The following is a 20,507-nucleotide window of genomic DNA, read 5'->3' as shown; positions in this document are numbered from 1 at the left end:
AATACTGTATTAAACTTCAAAGTAGAACTTCCTTGTTTTCAACACAAAAAGGAAATGATAATTATATGCATGACAGAGGTGCTAGCTAACGCCATTCAAGTGGTTGTACTGCAATATGTATCAAAGAAATGTGCAATGCCACAATGTACACCTCAAAGTCCCACAATATGATCTATCAATTACATGGCAAAAAAGAAATGCAATGACTCCTTTCCAGGCACCAAATCAAGGCCAGTCCTCCAAGCCCAGCCTGGCATTTGGGGAGCCATTGTTCCTCAAATTGGCCTGACATTTCATCTTCAGTCTCATTTCACACATGCAAGTAGACTCAGCCTATAATTCTTGGGAGTTGATTCTAAATTCTATATTTCTATCACAGCATAACTTCTCAATTTTTTTTTTTCCAACTATGCTGGCTGAAGCTGATCTACCTGAATTTGTCTTCTTGGAAATGTGTTTTGACAGGGGTTAGAGTCTGTAAATAATCGTGCAGTTAACTCCTGTGCAGCCATTGGGTTCTATCAAGTCCCACACTCCTCCCTCCACATGCCACACCTGCATATTCTTTAAACTACTAGAGGGGGAGGAGCAAGATTTTGTCACAGAAGAACTTGATGTAGTCGGGAGAGGATTCAGGTGCATCTGAGCTAATTCAAACACATGTCTGACAGTGAATATGGACAATGTTCTGGAACATTTCACAAAGGGACAGAGTAGCCCTTTTGTTGCCATTTGTACCCTCACGAGGAAAGGAAAATTCTACAGCTAATGAATAATTATCTTTTAAAGTGCAAATGAAAAAAGTGAGTTCTGCCAACTCCTACCTTAATAGAACTTAATTTCACAGAATTTCAAAATAGGATTTATTCAGGTCATTTAAAAATGTTCTCAGAGCAGCATTTCTCAAACAGCACTGCAAGAAGCAGGGCACATATTCGAAGAAAAAAAGTGAAACACAGGGAAATGTGTACCTTCAAACTTCTAAGATTTTTTTTTCACAGTTGTGTTCTTATAGTCTCAGACACATTGATTACTTCTTAAAGCTGATCTTCTCAGGCTGACAGGCACTGCTGCCAACAATGTAACTACAACACTCTGAGAAGCAACACGTCCAACTGCTTCCAGAAGTATTCTGGAAAGCTGTCATCATGCTCCTGTGTGACAAGTCATGCTTTACAGGTGATTGTGTCTTACAGTGGTGGGTGCCCTTTCACCAATCAAAGAAATTATAATAACCACCAGCACAGGTGAGGCTAAAGCCCCTCCCATGTGTTGTGAAAATAGCACTGGGCTAAGCCATTTATAGATGGTTTCATTCAGTCATCACATCCATGTTATGCATTAAGCAGTATTACTAGACATTTTATGGATAAAACTATAGCATAAATAACTTGCTTATGAGCACACAAAGTAGGCTATGGTGTAAGTGTGTGATTTCAAAGTTGTTTACTTTGACACTGTACTAGCTCTACTTTCTACTGTGACAGGGGCAGGGAAATCAACAGTTGCTTCCATTATTTTCAGATAAGGTTTCTGGGAAGTGGGGAAGGGGTTATGGAAACTGAAATCATTCTCATCTTGATAGTAAGAAAACTGCAGGCCACATGGTTAAGGGACTTGTCCTGGACAACATCAGGGATTGACCACACAGCCAGGACAAGCATCAGGGGTAGAGCATACAACTGGGGACTCTCTCACTCCATGTTGTTCAACTTAGAAAAATCACTTCTTCAGGCCAGGAAACACACAGATCCTCTGCCACACAGTGTATGTTAGTAAGTGCCAATGGATGTACGTAAAAATATTTTTTAAAAACCGTACAGGAGAGTCTTCTTTAATGTGGTATTCAGGGAACTAAGCAGAAAAATAAGGAAGGAGATTGCATGATATGTTTAAACAAGTTTTCGATAAAAGATTATTTCCCTCCATTCTGGCCTCTACTTACTAGATTTTTTCCTCCTGAGATGTTAATATCACCATAGCAACAGAATATGGTCAATGCAGTAGTCATATAACTGTTTTTCCACAGCTCACATTCCTTTGCTAATGCTCACAGATCCTCATTTTCATTCAGAGGTTTAGCTCATTAAAAAAAGTACCTTTATTTTTAAAGCTGTTGAGCCCATGCTAAGAGAAAAAAAAAACCTATTTTTGAAAACACATTATCATAAAAATGAATGTGTTATGTGTGTGTACTTTGTCTTTATAAATATAGATATCTAAACATAAAAAGTAAGTATCTAAACAGTCTAATAGGACTGTTTTGGATGGTATTTACTTTCTTTCTTTTATTTAAAAAATGAACTAGATATGAAGGGTAATAAAAAGTGTATTTGCAATGGTATTAATGTCTCCAGAAATACTACGGCCTTATAAAACTTATACAAAAATTGGCTACACATACAGAGAAGATGGAACTTAAAATACCCAACAAATTATAACTACTTAAAAATCATTATTACTGTAACTTTCACCTACAGAAGAAAGGAAGAAAATTAACATCTACTGGGATTTATTCTTAACAGACAGGGTCCTTAAGGTTTTCACACTTGTAACCTCTGGTTGAAGGAAAAGCAGCTGGACATTCTGGTGACTCCATGAGTGTGCTGAAGGTTCAATTTCATGCAAGGCAGATAAAGGGCTGCCAAGTAGTGAAACAAAGATCCTGTCTTTTTATAGCACAATGATGAATGGGCCTCTGAAGTAAAATACCTACCTCTAAAAATTTAAATGGCTGCGTTCTTCATTGGAAGACTGAAAACATTAAGTTCATATAAAAGCCATTAACACAGACTCAGCACAAGCTGAGTACTTGGGAAGAGGCTAATCATCATGGTACAGATGAAAAGCTGGAGAAAATGTTTGAATAAAGCATCTCAGCCTTCAGGGGGGCTTAGATAACAAATGACATGCAAGATAAATGATATTACATAAACAAAGAAATGTTCAAAGCTTTATGTAAAAAGAGGAAGTTCAGGGTACATAGAGGGGGCAACCTATTTTATGGGCTCAGGAAATTTTTCTTTGAGGCAGAGCACATCCTTTACACAGATTAAAAAATATGTTCACAGAAATTAAATAACCATATGATATAATAAAATCTTTGATAGAGACCTTTCATAAGAATGATCTCAATTTCTAATATTTCTGAATTCCCCATAGCATGAAAAGCGAAGAAATTATTTTAAAGTTTCTAGTAGTTTTTTAAAATTCCTTTTTGGAAGAAGATTTAATTGTTGTTTTTTTTTTTTTAAGATTTATTTATTTATGCATACAAGAGCTGGGGTACAGGCCAGAGGTGCAGGGGGTGAGAGGATTCACCAGAGACAGAGTGGGGAACAGAACAGACAGACTGACTGAAATACACTGCTGAGGGGAGTAGTGGGTGAGACAGGAGAGGTCTGCTGCACCATGTGGGTAGCTCTCTGACTAGCCGGGGATGAAACTTGTGCTGCAGTAGCTGCGGATAGCTTCACAGTACTGTGCTTAACCCCTTGCACCACCCGGGAGGCCTAAATAGTTTTAATGTTGGTGGTGGTGGTGATTTTTGTTTACCTAATAGAAGCAAGTCTTTTGAGGTCAAAAGGGGCAAGTCTATGTGGAGCAAAACTGTTTTGTGTGACTATATAAAGGGTCATTTTTCTTTGTGGAAAAGTTATAGACAAGGAAGAAATGGCAGGCCTGAGACAGATGGGGTCTCAGCTTTGTTCAAAAGAAGTTTCTGTGGTGACGGAAATGTTATGTCTGTGTAGTCCAATATAGTAGCACAGCTCTCTGTGGCTAGTGAGCATGTGGAAGTGGTTCTTGAGAACAAGGAACAAAATTTAAAGATTAAATTACTTAATTAAAAGCTAATAACCACAGGTTAGTGGCAATTCTAGCTCTAGAGGAAACAAGTTCTTCTTACTGGGCCCAGAGACTAGGCTAGAAGACTTGGACTCTGCTAGAAGAGATATAGAGAAAGGGACTTTCTTGTTTACACAGGATTACACAGGTGACTGGGACACATTTGGAACTCAAGTCATATGAAAGGTTACTTAAGATATTTTAGTTTTTGGTTAAAGTGAAAACAATACTTTTAGGTAGTTGAATTATTTTTTTTATAAGAATTTTTTAATTTATTTATACAAGCACTGGGTACAGTCAGAAGCGTGAGGGGGGGTGTGGTGAGAGAATTCACCAGAGCCAGAGTGGGGAACAAAACAGGCAGAGTGACGAAATACACTGCTGAGGGGAGCAGAGGGCGCGGCAGGAGAGGTCTGTGCGCCATGTGGGACCCTCGCCAGTGGCCGGGGAAAGAACCGGTGCTGCAGAGGCTGCAGGCCGCTTTGCAGCCCAGCACTCAACCACTGTGCCACCAGGGGAGGCCCTAGGTAGGTGAATTATTAAGCCTGTTGATGGAAGAAGAGCAAGAAAGATTCGGGGTTCTGGAGGGTGGTACTCAAAAGTACCCTGAGATGCAGCAGTGTATTTCAGTCAGTCTGCCTGTTCTGTTCCCCACTCTGTCTCTGGTGAATCCTCTCACCCCCCACACCCCTGGTCTGTACCCCAGTTCTTGTATACATAAATAAATAAATCTTTAAAAAAAATGCCGAGATGGGGGTCATAGTCTCCAGACTTTGGGGATAGTGTTGTCAGAACGTGTCCTACATTTTGTCTTTCTGCTTTGAACACCCTTCACCCAAGTTTTTGGGAAAGTCCTGTTTGGCATTATAGCTTAGATTGAGTTAAGCACTGAGGAACTGACAAAGAGCAAGTATTTTATGGTTAACATTTTAGGGGCTACATTAATTAGTTGAGTAAGGACAGGAGGTTTGAAATTCTAAGCCTTCAGGTCTACCTCAGAGTAGAAGTTTCTTAATATTTGCTGTGTTTAATTTTGAAGGAGAGCTCCAGAAAATGCTTATACATGGACATTATATTGCTCATGTATGTGCTGAACCATATTTGGGCAGAATGTATGTTTGATACGTTACTTTTCCATCAATAGGCTTAATAATTCAACTTCCAAAAGTATTGTTTTCACTTTAACCAAAAACTAAAATATCTTAAGTAACCTTTCATATGACTTGAGTTCCAAATGTGTCCCAGTCACTTGCCAAGTCTTTGTTTAAAACATGTGATATACGAGACAGACAGTCCAATGGACATGGTAACCAGCCATTGGTCTGTACTACACACACAGTTCTATCAAATACAAACTGGTCATAAGAAAGCTAAGTAGCTGGGCCACAGTCCTTGGGTCTCCTCAAGCAAGTGCTTTCACAGATAGCAATTTAGTTAGAATGGGGAAGGAGGAATTGAGATTTTTGAAAAGTAGTAATTAAAGATATTGTTAGTTATGTAACTTGTTCTTATTAGAATTCAAGTGGTAACAATTGTACTTCAGTTATTTCACACACACACAAAATGGTCGTTACATATAAGTCTAAGATGCCTTTTGTCAAAAATGGAAACAAGGACCCCTATATGGTCACATTTACTTTTTCTGTTTCATCCTAACATTTCATGCTATTGATATTTTAATCACCTGAAATCCTGTGTAAACAAGTGAGCACTCAAAACATGAATCCCTAATCCTTCAGAAATCAAATCCAAAAAACACTAAATAACAAGACCAATAAAGGGATATGTTATTCAATTATCATCTCAAAATGGAAAGTCGAAAACTAATGTACAGGAGAATGGTCAATGACAAGAGTGAAGATTAGGTTAGGTGGTCCATTACATTTGATGGAAAACTCTTAGCCAGCAATGTATTAATCTACCTTCTTCCATCAATACAAGAAACTATGCTGGCATCCACATAATATAATTGAGCCTTTACTTACTTCAGTGTATAAATGCTCCTTACTAGAATGATAATCAGTGGCAGCTCTGATGTGTTATATTTTCTTTCTCAAGAGAGCTAGAATGATTTACTAAAAGAGCAAAGGTCACACACAAATTCAGACAGCGTCAACACCATCTCAGCTGACTCAGCTCAAAGAATGAAGAACGCTGAGCTGCACTGCAGTGCTCAGCAGCAACTCCATTAACTCCCTGCAGAGGGCTCATGAGGGTGAACAGGTCTTCACGAGTAATCCAAAAGGAAATATTCAAGACATCAGAAAAAAATCTTACATATACATAGCAAAATTACAACACAGAAATCAAAATTGACAACATAATAAAAATCTAAGGAAAGGTGTTAATAAAACAAGTAAGCATGCTATAAATTGTTTACCATAATTGCTACTCGGGGGTATATAGTCCCCAAGGGCTAGGGTTGCTTTATTGCTGCATAAATTAGCTAGCCTCACAAAGAAGCATGGAAAACAATCTGTTCTACTGCGGATTCCCTTTAGTCACATATTTTTTTTTTCCTGCCTTGTGTCTACTTTGGAAATGAACATTTTCAAGATACAGAAATGATTCCAGAAATATCCTTACTTTTATTCCCCTGCTCTCTTGGCTAGCAGACAGTCATTCTGTACCACAAAGAACTACAAGACTATCTACCTTTCTTCAATGACCTGTGATGGCCAGGGTTTCTCAAAAGATTAAAAATGGCTCTACTATATGGCTAAACAAAGGTTGCTGTTGTTTTTTAATTTAATTGCAGCCTTCTAATCAATATTTCTATCCAAACCTCATTCCTGTCATATACCATACACAAAAGTCAACTCAAAATGGATAAAACACTTTGATGTAAAACCTAAAACTGTAATACATACAGAAGAAAACAAAAGCATAACATTTCACAACATAGGTTTCAGATCCATTGTGTATCCATGTCCAACAATAAAGAAAACAAAAAGAGAATAAAAACAATGGGGACTACATCAAATCAAAAAGTTTCTGTACAGTGAAAGAAATTACCACTAAAACAAAAAGACACCCTAATGAGTGGGAGAAAACATTCGCGCACCATACATCACAAAATAGGTTGATATCAAAGATTTATAAAGAACTCCTACAACTCAACAAAATAAAATTAATCCATTCAAAAAATGGGTCTAAGAGCTAAACAGGCAGTTTTCCAAAGAAGACACACAGATGGCCAACATAAGAGAAAATGTTCATCATCACTTATCACCAGGGAAATGCAAATCAAAACCACAATGAGATACCACCTCACATTAGTGAGAATGGCCCATATAATAAAGACTAGAAACAGTAAGTGTTGGCAAGGACGTGGGGAGAAAGGTACCCTCTTACACTGTTGGTGGGATGTAGACTGAGCCACCCCCTATAGAACACGGAGGTTTCTCAAAAGATTAAAAATGGCTCTACTATATGGCCCAACAATTCCACTCCTAGTTATCTACCTGAAGAACACAAGAACACTATTTCAAAAGGAAATGGTGCACTCCCATGTTCATTACAACACTATTTACAATAGCCAAACTATGCTTATTGAATAGCCAAACTGCTTATTGAATGCTTATTGAATAGCCAACACTATTTACAATAGCCAAACTGCTTATTGAATGGATGAGGGAGATGTGGTATATACACACAATGGAATACTACTCAACTATTTCTCAAGATAAACTCTTGCCATGTGTGACAATATGGATGGGGTTGGAGGGGATCATGTTGAGCAAAATAAGTCAGAAGGAGAAAGACAAATACTGATGGTGTCATTTATATGTAGAATACAGAGAAGCAAAACAATGGGTCAGATAAAGTCAAACTAATAACAAACCCAAGAAATCTGACTGTGGAACTAAGGCTACCAGAGAGGGAGCAGGAGGGGTTAGAAAAGTGGGAAGGCAGCACCATGGACCACGAGGATGGACTATGGGTGCTTCGGTGGTGGGTGTGGTGTTGTAACAACACCTGAAAGGGGAACTTTAGGTTGCAAACCTGTTGGAAATCACTGTCACCACAATTAAAAAAACTAACAAATTTGTTCCTGAAAAAAATCTTTTATGGTTATGAATTCCAGTCAGTTCTTAGCAATCAAGACTTAAAGATGTTCCCCTTATTGTTCTGACCAGGTGAAATTTGATCCCATCTGTGTTCCAGGGCCTTTTATTTTCACCTACTATTTCTGCTCATTCCTGAGAGAACATGATAATCAGTTCAATGTCCTAGAAAGACTACAGTGAGGTTGGGCTAGAAGAGGTTTCTGTAGTACAAAAGTACACATGCTGGATTACTGCATAATAGAATTAGTAGAGATTTGCAACATAAAATGGGTTTTTTGAGGCAACTAGTAGGTACTTTAGCTTAAGTTCTTCATGAAAGCTGGTTCTTCTCAGACACCCAAAAGCAAGTCATCAATGACCAAATGCAGAAAGAAGCACACACTCTCAGGGTATAAACAACAGAGCAGGCTTCCTATAAAGCACAATCAAATTCTACCACAGCCTTCAGCTCAGAAGGCTATGAGACTTCATTCATTAGGAGTGGCTGGAGAAAATGTGTTCTTGGTTAGTAAAAAAGTCTGAATTTTAACATATTTTAAAGAAAAGCGCGGTGTGATTATTTTAAATTACATATGGTGACTCAGGCAAGCTTAACAACCTAAACAAACCCCTGGGTCTGAGGTCTCCATTAATCTCTAATTAATAAATTTAAGCATCATTTGCAATTAGTACAGTCATTGTCTTAATATAAATGGATGTTTTGGACTTGCTTGAAGGACTTAAAATATACTGTAATTTCTCTTCTTAACTTGTTTAAACATTGCCCCAATATTTTTTCCAGCAGCATCGAGAAATTTCTGAACAATGGCGCAAACTGCAAATACCATCCTGACATGAATTTTCCAAATGTTCTAATTAGAAGATGCAACTTAATAAGGTTTTTCATTATATTGTGAATTACAGAAATAAAACCAGAAGAATGTATCCCAAAGACATGAGCTTCAGTTTTAACTTTGACATGCCCTGTGTATGTTTTAACTTTGACATGCCCATATATATATATGTGACTCTGTCATGCACAATGTCAGCCTGGGCTTTGGATCTAATATGTCACTGAATCCTAAGGATACAGTTAATGCAATAGGAACAGAGGTCTAGAGTGACTCTCTGGTGTCATTTAAACTGATAAAGCCTTTTAGCAAGCTGATGACAATATAGTAAGAAATAGCTTATATATTAGTATAGTCTAAGTTCTTATTAATTTCTATAACACTAATGAAGGATAAGAAGGCAAAGAAAATGAACTCCTCAAATTACCTAAAGGGAGACAGATAGCGGTGTGGTTAAGAGGTGCAGAGCTGAAATCCTGCCTTCTCTAATTTGCCAGCTCTGTGATCTAGTTACTTCTTACCTCTAAGCCTTGGTTGCTTCTTCTGTAAAACAGGCATAAAGGACACTTTCCTTGATATAATAATAAATGATCTAAAAATGCTTTGCCTGGCAGTATCCAGTAGTGACGTCAAAGGTGGTATTACTTTTACTGCTACTGAAACTACCATCACTATCGCTAGCATCCTACCCTATTTCCTTATCTGATCTAGTCCTGTTTCTCCTCTACTAAGAGAGGTTTTAGTAAACACGTGGAATCATAGCCTCATGGCTGTGATATGTCAGATACTGTGCTAAGGGCTTTCATACATTTTCCTTTAAGTTTCACAGTAGCCCAATGAGGGAGTTGTGCCATTGTATTATTATTTAAGGTTATTATTATATTACTTCATCTTATAAATGAGGAACCTGACAGACATAGAGAGTTAGTGCCAAAACATGAAGTGGGGGAGTCTGAGTCCTCACTTTAAGTCATTACTCAATTCTGCCTTCTGCTTCAGTTCCACTTCCAAAGATGACCTTTCTGATGATAAAGGCTAGCGTGAGACAAGTTACTACATTCAAATAGTATTATTCAGCACTGATATTCCAGCTGTCTAGAGGTACACATGGTAACTGTGATTCATTTTTCTATGAAGGTGACCTTATTCAGGTTACAGAATTTTGTTGCTCATCACCAGAGTTTATAGGGAACAGAAGACAGAAACAGAAGATTGTCTCCAAAGTGTGGGCCTCATCCAGATATTTCAGCCATACCCATCTGTAAGGTTAAGACACTGAGATCTAAGGCACTCTTGCTACTGAGTCACCAGTTGCTAAGTGTCTCAGAAATGAACTAGGCAGCAGTTGTATGTTCCAGTCGTAATTACTTGACTTACGTCTTCTGTAGATCTACTTATATATTTATCGCCTGCCCCTCAATGCCACCCTAATTTTGGTTTCCTTTTCATGCTAGGAAATAGGCACACCTGTGTAAAAGCAAGAAACTGCACTAAGATAAGTAGAAACTCAAAGCTTGCACCGAGTAGAAGGATCCTTGAAGGTCATTTGTCTCAACTTCCTCCTCATGTTGGGAAAGGAGAGTCAAGAATCCATTTCAAACGCTTTAAGCGCATGTCACAGAGCAGTACTCTTACCCGTGCAGTGAAGTCCACAGCAGCCGCTCGGTTTAACAGCAACGTGGCCACATTGATATTTCCATAGTGAGCTGCTATGTGGAGCGGAGTGAAGCCACTCTGTAAAGAAAACACAGCAGACATTCAAATGACTCCTGTCGGCTCCTTGATATGTGAACACCATAACTCCACCCAAGTAAAAATGAGGAAGCAAAATATGCTGAGGTCCACATTCCATTCTGTACTAGGTTTCTTTCCATTAGTGCCAATTGCTCATGGGGTTTCAAATAAATGCCAAACTTGGAGGCGGAGGAGTAGCCAGAGAGGAACCCAGGGTAGAGAGTACTTTTAGTAATTATAGGACTATACAAAAGTCAACATTTCAAAAAGTGAAAATAGATGATAAGAGCAATCTTTATGGCTTATAAAAAACTTGATTAGTATCACTGTTTTATTGATGGTAAAGTCACCCATTGAAATTCTTTGTGAAAATTGAAATATTCTTATATAATCAATATGGAATCAAATTAATAGAAAAAGCCAATTTTGATGATAAAAGCAATTTGGGGGGAAGAGATACTACTACAATTGGTGTTATATAATGGTTGATTGCATTCTATCTAAAGAATCCACAAGTTGGTCTCTTTATTAGCAAATATTTATTCAACAACACATTTTTTTTCTGGCTTATTCATACCAAGATCATTTTACTTCCTTAAAAAAATGCTAAAACATGCAGCAATTCACTTAGTCCCCAAAGATTGAAACCTTATAGGAACTAGATGCATTTCTAAATTGTTAGCAAGCTTCTAAGCCATGCTAGCTATCTCACTGACTCTTGTGGAAGGGTGGATCAAATTGTACCATTCTGAGGTCAATTGCCTTTTGCTGACACCATGGAGGGTAAGTGTCATGCAGAATTCTAAAGAATCAGTCCTAGAGAAATAGAATGACAGGGTTGTCTGCAGCTTTAGATATAGCTGTTAAGCATCTAAAGTGTCAAAACTCTTCATCTCACAAAACTCTATTGCAATATCCTTAAAGTTTCCTTTCAAACACCAGGTTCAGCTGCAGAAAGCCCTGGTAAAGCAAACTACTGTCTTCTCTGGCACATGCTACTTTGGGGATGGGGTAGAAAGCAGGTATGTAAGCCTACAGAAGGCAATGCAAAGAAAGGAAAGAAATGAGGCAGCAGCACTAAGTAATGGGGAAATGATGATGCAGATACAGATTATATGTATATGTATTATATATATATATATATATATACCTCTGTTGTTCTATTCACCACCATCTAGGTTAACACATTTGGAAGCAAAGAGGAGGAAAAAATGAACGGTTAGTTCACTATTGGTGATATGGATGGCAGAAAGCTCATGACCACTAAGTAATGAAGATGAGGGCTATGATGGAAGCACAATAGGCACAGAAAGAAAGCTAGTCTGAATGAAGGGCTACACAATGACCTATTCCACACGCCACATTTCCTTCACAGAGACGTCCAAGTCATATGTGTCAAAATGATGGGAAATGTTGGCTGGGACTCTGGCTGCTGGCACACTCTCTGCAGCAGATAAATACTCAGTGTGTGGCGTGTTATCTTAGATGGTCCACAAGGGTTTATTTGTGTACATTGTCATTTAGCCTTTTGCACCTTTCACCCTAAAGTCTGAGCTGAAGTGTTCAATGCATTTCAAGTACATGTTAAAAGGAAGGAAACTCTCAGGTGCATATAAGTCAGCTTCCCTTGGTGTGGCCTCCCTGTTCGCATGCATAGGGCAACATCCACAGGTACCTCCTGGCCTTATTTACTAAGAGGGATGCACCATCAATTGGCTATGTATGTTGGATCTGTATGTTCACACCTTCTATTGAAGTTAAGTATTTGGCATAAGCTTGCCAAGAGGGAGATCAGGCATTCTTAAAGGTTGGGTGCCTGACAAAGAACAGCCGCATGACAGGCCACCTTGGCCCTTGGCCTCACCTTGGACTCCACATCTGCATTGTTGTCGTTCTGCAGGAGCAGGGCAGCAGCTTTCGTGTCGTCTTTTCGGGCAGCGATGTGAAGAGCTGGGAGACGCACTTTTCCTTTAGTGTCATTTTCTAGCAGGAGTGAAACTACTTGATCATGACCTTGTTGCAAAGCTACCGCCAATGGTGTGAAGCCATCCTGCAAATAAATGGACAGGTCAAGACTGGAGCCAAGGGAATTTTTTTAACCCAATTAATGAATAAGAAGATGATCGAGTGTCAGTTTTTGTGGAAGGTTATTATGGCTAACATTTATGTAGACACACAAGTGACAAGACAATGTCAAAATATAGTTTAACAAAGGTGAAAACAACAAGAAATTTTAATGTTTATAGGGTTTCGGTTCTGGTAAAAAGTGATAGACATTACTTCAGTCAAATTTGAAAATGCACAAAAGCACTACCTATAGAGAAGAAGATGCCCTCATTTTCTATTCATAAAATAACCTCAGTGAAAGCAATATTCAGGTTAAATAGGGGAAACACTTTCAAAGAAGCTCATTTAAATAAGATATAAACATTTAAAACCAGGGAGTTTGCTTATCTGGTTCATCACTGTGCCTTGTTGCTTACCATTTAAGTGGTGCTCACTCGGTCCACATGAATGAATGAAACACAGTTAATGCTATTTTAAGAAAGGTCTATATGAAAGACTAATGGTTTCTCTGGCTATGAGGAAAGACGACAAAGGCTCGGGCAAAATATGACTAGAATAAATTCAGACACACGCACATCTATACAGTTTGAGTCTCCCCACTGTGTTGGCTTGGGTTTCAACAAAGAAAAGACAGCTCTGCATTTTATGAGTAATGCTCACTTAAAGAATAAACAGCACAGAGTGGGAAATCCTGACTCAAATTTTAATTTTGCATTGCTTTTATTATCATCCACTCAAAAGAATATTTAAAATTTATTTTTCCTAGAGAACAGGCAAGTAAGTTACTTACTGCTTTGTTTGGGCCACAATATTTTATATCTGTAGTCATTGTACAAATAGGGGGATACTCCACCAGAAGAGAGTGTTTGTAAGGCAGAAAGAATATACTTGCATACTGATACTTTGTTGGTCTTCCTAAAACACCACTTTCCATCTTTTCCTAGCTGGAAAATAGACAAGGGCTTCTTCCTGCTATTGATTGCAAATTGGCATGTTTATATTCAAAGAGGTGCAAAACATTGACCCAAGGCAAATAAGGGATAAGATACAGGCTCCTCTGTATACATCCTTTCCAATTGCCTATAGTCTCCTTACCAACCATGCATGTGCAGACTATTTGGTGTCTATATTCCAGCTATTTAGCCCACCTGAAATGCCATTCTCCTTGCTCTGCATACACAAATTCTCCACACCTCACAATCTAGTTTAAGCTCTACTAGATCCTGTCAACTTTACTATCCAAGAAGACCCAGAAGAGGAAAAGGATAACCATTATTATAACCAGCATAATCCTGGCAGCCAAAGTAAGATAACAAAAGGGTAGGATACAAAGTGTCACCAGAATACCACTACAGGTTTACACTTGAGGACATAAAGATTAGAATGTAATGTTATGAGAAAAGTAATCTACACAGCTGCATAAATATATTATCTCATTTTCATACCAATAATAAATAAACAAATTTAGAGAAACAAAATGTTATTGCTGGGCCTCCCCTGGTGGCCCAGCGGTTGAGCGCTGGGCTGAGAAGCTGCCCACAGCCTCTGCAGCGCTGGTTCGATCCCTGGCCACCGGCGAGGGTCCCACATGGCACACAGACCTCTCCTGGTGCCCGCTGCTCCCCTTAGCAGTGTACTTCAGTTCTTCTGCCTGTTCTGCTCCCTGCTCTGGCTCTGGTGAATTCTCTCACCCTCCCGTGCTTCTGACTGTACCCAATGCTTGTATAAATAAATAAATAAATCTTTAAAAAAAATGTTATTGCTAAGGAAAATTAGCAGTGACCTTTACTGCTTTTTGCTCCTCATTGTACTTTTTAATTTATGTATCATCTTTGCAAAAAACCTCAAAAGTACATTGTTTTTGAAGGCGTGATAAAAGAAAATCTGTAGATTAAGAGTTAATGTTGCATCTCACTATTAAAACCTGAACAAAACCTAAAGCATACAAATGACAGCTTGCTTCTGTTCTGAATCAAAACTAAATGGCTATAGCTACAGTTCCATGGATATGAATTTGTAAATCCACAGGGCCTGTACATAAAGGAAACTACTTTGCACCAGAAAATAAACTGCCACTGAGATGATTAGCATTGACAAGAAAGTGCTTCCTGCATAAGCCAATTAAACACACAAAGATTCCAGCTTTAAGGTGTTAATAGCTAGAATTAGCAGCTCCAGATTCTGTTTCCAAACCAAGTTTAAATAGTTTGGGTTGTTTTGTGTGGTTATTCTTAAGAGAGAAATATAAGCTAAAAGGTGATATAATAGGCTTTCCATGAGAACCTTCACTGCTTTGTGTAGAGCCTGACACATAATAGCTAGGTAATAATTACTGGTGGAACAAATGGACAAATAAATATAATTCGTGTTTCAGAATCTTAATTAGCAAAAGAAGACAGATAAAGGAAAATACATAATATGCACTACACAGTAATAGAGAAAAGACTTTAAAACAAAATCATGCTGAAGACTTGACACATATACACACAAGGTATTTAGGGTGGAAAATGTATTTGAAAGAACTGGGCAAAATCACATCATGTAATAAATGGAAATTTCTATTAAAACTTTCAATTCAAATGATCCTTTATTCTCTGTACCATTTGTTTTGTAAATACAGCCTTCTGTACAAATAATACAAATAGCATCATTAAGAAGAGCAATAATAGCAGGGTTAATACACTGTATTAATAAAACAACTATATCTTGCTGCTGTTTTTTAACTCTCTAATACGAATAAGCCTAAAGAAGACAAAAAGTTTCAAAAGCTCAGACACCTTTAGATAAACAGACAGCAGCTGTTGAGGTAGCAAGGCACCTGCAAGCCTCATGAAGACACATGTGACTTGTTATTCCACACAACATTTATCTGTTTCCTTCCTTCCCTCCCTCCCTCTTTCCTGAAAGTGGGGAGCCTGGGTTTGTCTGACCCAGGGCACTTGGGAACCCCCATATATGTGCCTTCTGGCTATTCTGACCCAAGTAAAGGGAGATAGTAAATGTGGGTGAAGTGAAGTGTGAAGTGTCCCATGTCTTCTGGTTATCCTGACAATTGCTTCCAACTGGAGAAAAACTAGACCCCATCCTTTCCTGTGTGTCTCTTGCTTCTGTGTTCTGTGGCCATGACCCAAGTATTCCCAAAAAGAAGGGAAATGCTCTTCCTGCTGTAAGGCTCAATATTCTTATTTTTTTTAAAGGCCAATATATGGATGTAGATCACTGATAACATCACATGCTCAATTTGGTCAGTTTTCTCTTTTTTTACCTGCTATTCTCCTGCATTTTAAGAATTGATTGCACATATGCTGCCTTAATTTTTTTCCACCCTGTTTTCTTTCTTAAAGTCACAGAACTATCATGAAATGAAACAAAAGAGTAAAAATATTTTTAAAGATTTGCCAAAAGCCCACTGGTTTGAAGAGCTCACACAATGTATCTCTTTACATTGGTTGTAGTATCTGTTTTGGATCTTGAAAGAAAAAATCTTTAAGAAAAATTGGAGAACTGATGAACCAGTGGTGATTAGTTTACAAGGTAATTTGAATCTATTACTATCAAGTTGGGCTTATGTTTGTTTCCAAAGGAGAGATACTTGGGGATCTGTGTATCACAGAAAAGAATATTAACTGTCACATGTGAAGAAAGTACGATGAAAACACTTTCATTTAGTTGATCATATATTTAGTATTTCCATGTAAAAATGGGAGTAGACTTTCTTTTATGCAATAGCCCCTCTCCCTTCTCCATTCTCCCCTCACTGATAAGACCTGTCCATACTCAAGGAACTATGCTCAGGCCAGGTTCTCCCCAAGTGTGAGGAGAGGTACTGTGCTCCACTTATTAAATGCTTGTTCTTTTGTTATCAACCAGCAGTCATTTCTTACCTTTAAGAGTATTATTACAAAAACAACATTCTCATTACAAAAATCCCCAACAGTTCTGAAGGATATAAAGGGAAAAGTAAGGTTGCCTCCTACCTCTCCGTGCACACCACTGTAACAGTATTCTATGACATTTTCCTCTATCTGGATAGATCGCCTTGCCTCATTTTTAATATGCTCTGTAACACTTTTGTGTTAATATAACAAAATTTATTAAGCAGGTTCCATATTTGTGCATATTTAGGTTATTTCCACTTTAAAAAATTGGTATTACTTATGTTAATGAACTTATATACTAACATTGCATTTTCCTTTATTATAACTGTAATATAAATTCTTAGATATGGAATTGCTAAGTAAAAAGGGAGGTAAACATTAATTTTTGATACATTTTGATAGTTTCCAAAAGTTCTACACAAGTGCTGTAATCAATTATGAACTTCATTAATACTGTAAGCAAATTTCAACTTCACCTATCCCTCAAATTTTGTCCTCATTTCACTGGCAAGAGATTAGATCATTTTCTACCTGATTAATAAATTAACACTTCTTTGACTGTGAATCAGAGGAAGGATATTTTTATATACTTTGCATTTCTTTTTATGCAAATTACTTTTTCATTTACTTAGTGGTTTCCCTGGGAGGCATCAGAAAATGTGGGTAAGGTTATAAGCAATTCCTTTACTGCCCTCTTTATTGTGTCATGCAGGGAACACATTAGAATGCAAGACAAAGGTGTGATATAATGACAATGACAACCCTTCATTTGTTCTAATTCATTTTGTTAGAAATAAAGAACAAGACACTAGTATTTTATCATTAGCAATTAATTTCTATTGATATACTTCACAAGAAATATCAACCTTCTGTTCTGATGACCTGAAAAAATAAACTGCATTACCAAAGATTGTACCAAAGCTTTAAATAACCTTCTTAGATTAAATAATCCTTCTGTTCAAGGTTGCAAATTTGTTCTTCAAATGTCACCCTTATCTAAATCTTTAAAATGTATAATAGTTTTGTTTAGAAGCATTAATTAATTAGTTAACTTTAGAAATATAGAAGTTCAATCATAAAAATTAGGTTAACTTAAATCTGGACAAAAACATTTAAAATTAATGCTTAATCACAAAAATATTTAAAACCAGGGTTTTCTTTGAGGCAAAATTATGAGACAGAAGAGTATTCTCAGATAAACATGTAAATAGCAAACAACACAATGCCAGGGTGGAGCTACTCACACCCTGGAGCAACTTACACCTAGAAAAAAAACAAACATCTTACCTCCGTGGCAAGGCTTTGACTGGCACCATTGTCAAGAAGGAACTTCACAACCTCCAGGTGGTTTTCTTGGGCTGCCATATACAATGGTGTGAAACCATTCTGCAAAGAAAGAAATGTTTATGTGAAGCTTTCTAGCACAATCAATTTTTCCACTGTACTGATATTACAAATTCTAAGAAATGCTGAGATATAATTTTGATGACACTTTAATGTAGCTAATATTTATTAGAAAACCTAAAGTACCACAGTTTAAGCAGAATTCGTAAGTGCAATTCACAATTATACTTCATAATTTGTATTTTGAATGTAGTTCATTCAATAGTGAACAGTCTAAATATAATTCATAACATATCCACTTTAGATAAATAAGGACATCCATTTAATCATCAAGCACTTAATGTCTACTATGAGTAAAGGATTTTACTAGATGCTGTAAGGATATGAAGAACAATATATTTAGTCAATGCAGCTCCCAAACAATGAACTATTTTAAATAAATGATGTGATACTTTTACATGAAATTAAGCATGTGAAACATTTCCTATTTTGGGAGGAATTAATTTACAATATCTTCAAACTTACCATACATGATACATGGTAAGTTCTACGATAGTCATTTAGAACAGAGAATAATACCTATTTGCAAAATGGTATGCTTCAAATTCAAAGTAGAATTTAATTAACAGTATATGTTTCATAAATTTCTGGATATTTTTGCTAAGATATGTGTGTGCGCATATGTATATATATATATATGTTCAGATGTATGTATTCATACATGCATGCATACATGCATTATATGTATGTCTGTCTGAAAAGCATCCAAAATGCCAAAGAATTTGAAATCAAGCAAATGAATATATACTTTCAGTTTCTAATTATATTTGTTACAGATATGCATTTGTTTTTTAGAGCGATATATTTGATATCTATGAAATACTGTAATATTTTAAATCTTATTGCAAGATATACACATTAAAAGAAATTTTCAAATTGTAACAACATCTCTGAATAAATTTTACAGATACAGTTCTATTTAAGTGAATGTTCTAGAAATTTTATCATATATAATATGCAATTTCAAAGAATAGATGTAAATCTATTCTAAACTAGGTATTATCAAATATTACTTAAATTTTTATGACTAAAATATTTAGGTTATAGTTAAAATATCATTTACAAATGACTACCTTACTTATCTATAACTCAGTGTCTGTTGACCTCACTTATTTTTGGCTTATAGCTCAGAATTAGAAAGTAAGTTAAAAAGATGCAGGTAGGGCCACCTGGTAGCGCAGGGGTTAAGTCTCAGCACTATCAAGCTATCACCAGCCAAGGCGGCCAGGGAGCTAACTCACTTCATACAGCAGACCTCTACTGTCTTGCCTGGTGCAGCCCTCAGCAGTGTATTTCAGTCAGTCTGCCTGTTCTGCTTCCTGCTCTGTGTCTGGTGAATCCTCTCACCAGCCGCTCCCCGAGCCCATACCCCTCTGGCCTATACCCCAGTTCTTTTATACATGAATAAAAATAAATCTTTTAAAAAATGCAGATAAAAGTGATGTCACATAGCAAATATACCACAGAGTACACATTTTATTCATCAGAGCACTCTACTTGTCTACTTACTCTGCTTTATACATAATTATAACAAACTAAGTTATCAGTTACCAAGCTCAAGATCAGAAACACAAACTTATAGAGGCAGAGGAATGTGACACAGGGATTCACATTTCTTCCATCCAAACTTTCTATTTAATAACATTCCTGAAGTTTATTGTTACTATGTTCTACTGGCCATATTGATAAAATGTTTTGGTGAGGCCTTTCTAAACAGAGTGCATTGCTAGTGGAGTTGGAAGGTTTCTATTTTGTTTTGCTTTTGTGCTAGTCAACCAGCATCTTCATCTGTTTGCTTTCATTTATCAATATCAACCCTTTTTCTTTTAGGGAAGCTATATCTTCCCACTTTTGTAGGTTATAGAGTGAATAAAAATGCTACCATTACTCTTTAGCACAAAAAGGCTTAGGGCACAAGAAATTCAATGTGCTGTCACAGGGCAACTTAACACTGTGATGATTTTCCATGCAATAGCCCCTGGACTGAGAGAATGGCTAGATTTCAGAAAAAAACATGATTTTTCTCTGAAGAGAAGAAAGTATACCACTGTTTTTATATTAATTTCCTAACTGAGGAAATTTCCAAAACAAAAAGCAGGCCAAAAAGGAACATATGGGTGCCCAATTTGCATTTTCTTTTTTTGTAGCAACAATAGACTCAATTCTCAAAAGGCAGAGCAGCTCAAGACTGAACAAAAATGCAGTTTGGTGTCTGATTTTACCCAATATCTTCAATACCTTCTGCTCTGAACATTTTTTGCAGTGCTAAAGCATGCAAATATAAGCATGCAAATCTGTGGACTTTTAATTTTATAGATAGTACCAAGCCATACATTATAATACCCTACAAAATAAAATAGAAATGCTTCTGCGTCTATTTAAGGGTGTAAATTTCATGTATGCAATTTTTTTCAATCCATCCTAGTTTCCTAAGGCCAGCCTCTCTCTGTACATCATAAAAGTGCTTTTAAAAAGAAATTGTTAAAGGCATGGGGATAGATTTGCATTAATTTGCATACGATGTTAATTTTCATGAGGATTGTTAATTTTCATTGCTTAGATTGGGAGGTATGTTATAAGGTCAAAAGTCAGAGAAGTTCTCTTTGTATCACACCCATTTGTTAGACCATGGCCCCTGAATCTGACCTCCCCACCATGGGACACAAAAGATTATACAG

General features: G+C 37.0%; 1 protein-coding gene across 4 annotated transcripts in view; it reads right to left on the bottom strand.

Moving 5' to 3' along the window:
* ANK3 (ankyrin 3) overlaps positions 1 to 20,507 on the bottom strand; it is a 322,189-nt gene that overhangs the window by 193,302 nt on the left and 108,380 nt on the right. For all 4 annotated transcript variants that reach the window (XM_054690069.1, XM_054690067.1, XM_054690068.1 and 1 more), the window contains exons 5-7: positions 17,713 to 17,811; positions 12,345 to 12,530; positions 10,382 to 10,480 (exon numbers count right to left, since the gene is read on the bottom strand). In XM_054690069.1, the coding sequence (XP_054546044.1) occupies positions 10,382 to 10,480; positions 12,345 to 12,530; positions 17,713 to 17,811 (384 nt within the window). The remainder of the gene's footprint in view (positions 1 to 10,381; positions 10,481 to 12,344; positions 12,531 to 17,712; positions 17,812 to 20,507) is intronic.

Source organism: Talpa occidentalis, unplaced genomic scaffold (assembly GCF_014898055.3).
Source record: "Talpa occidentalis isolate TD23 unplaced genomic scaffold, MPIMG_talOcc4v2.1 talOcc4.8, whole genome shotgun sequence".
Taxonomy (NCBI): Eukaryota; Metazoa; Chordata; class Mammalia; order Eulipotyphla; family Talpidae; genus Talpa; species Talpa occidentalis.
This window is presented reverse-complemented; position numbering and strand designations above follow the sequence as displayed.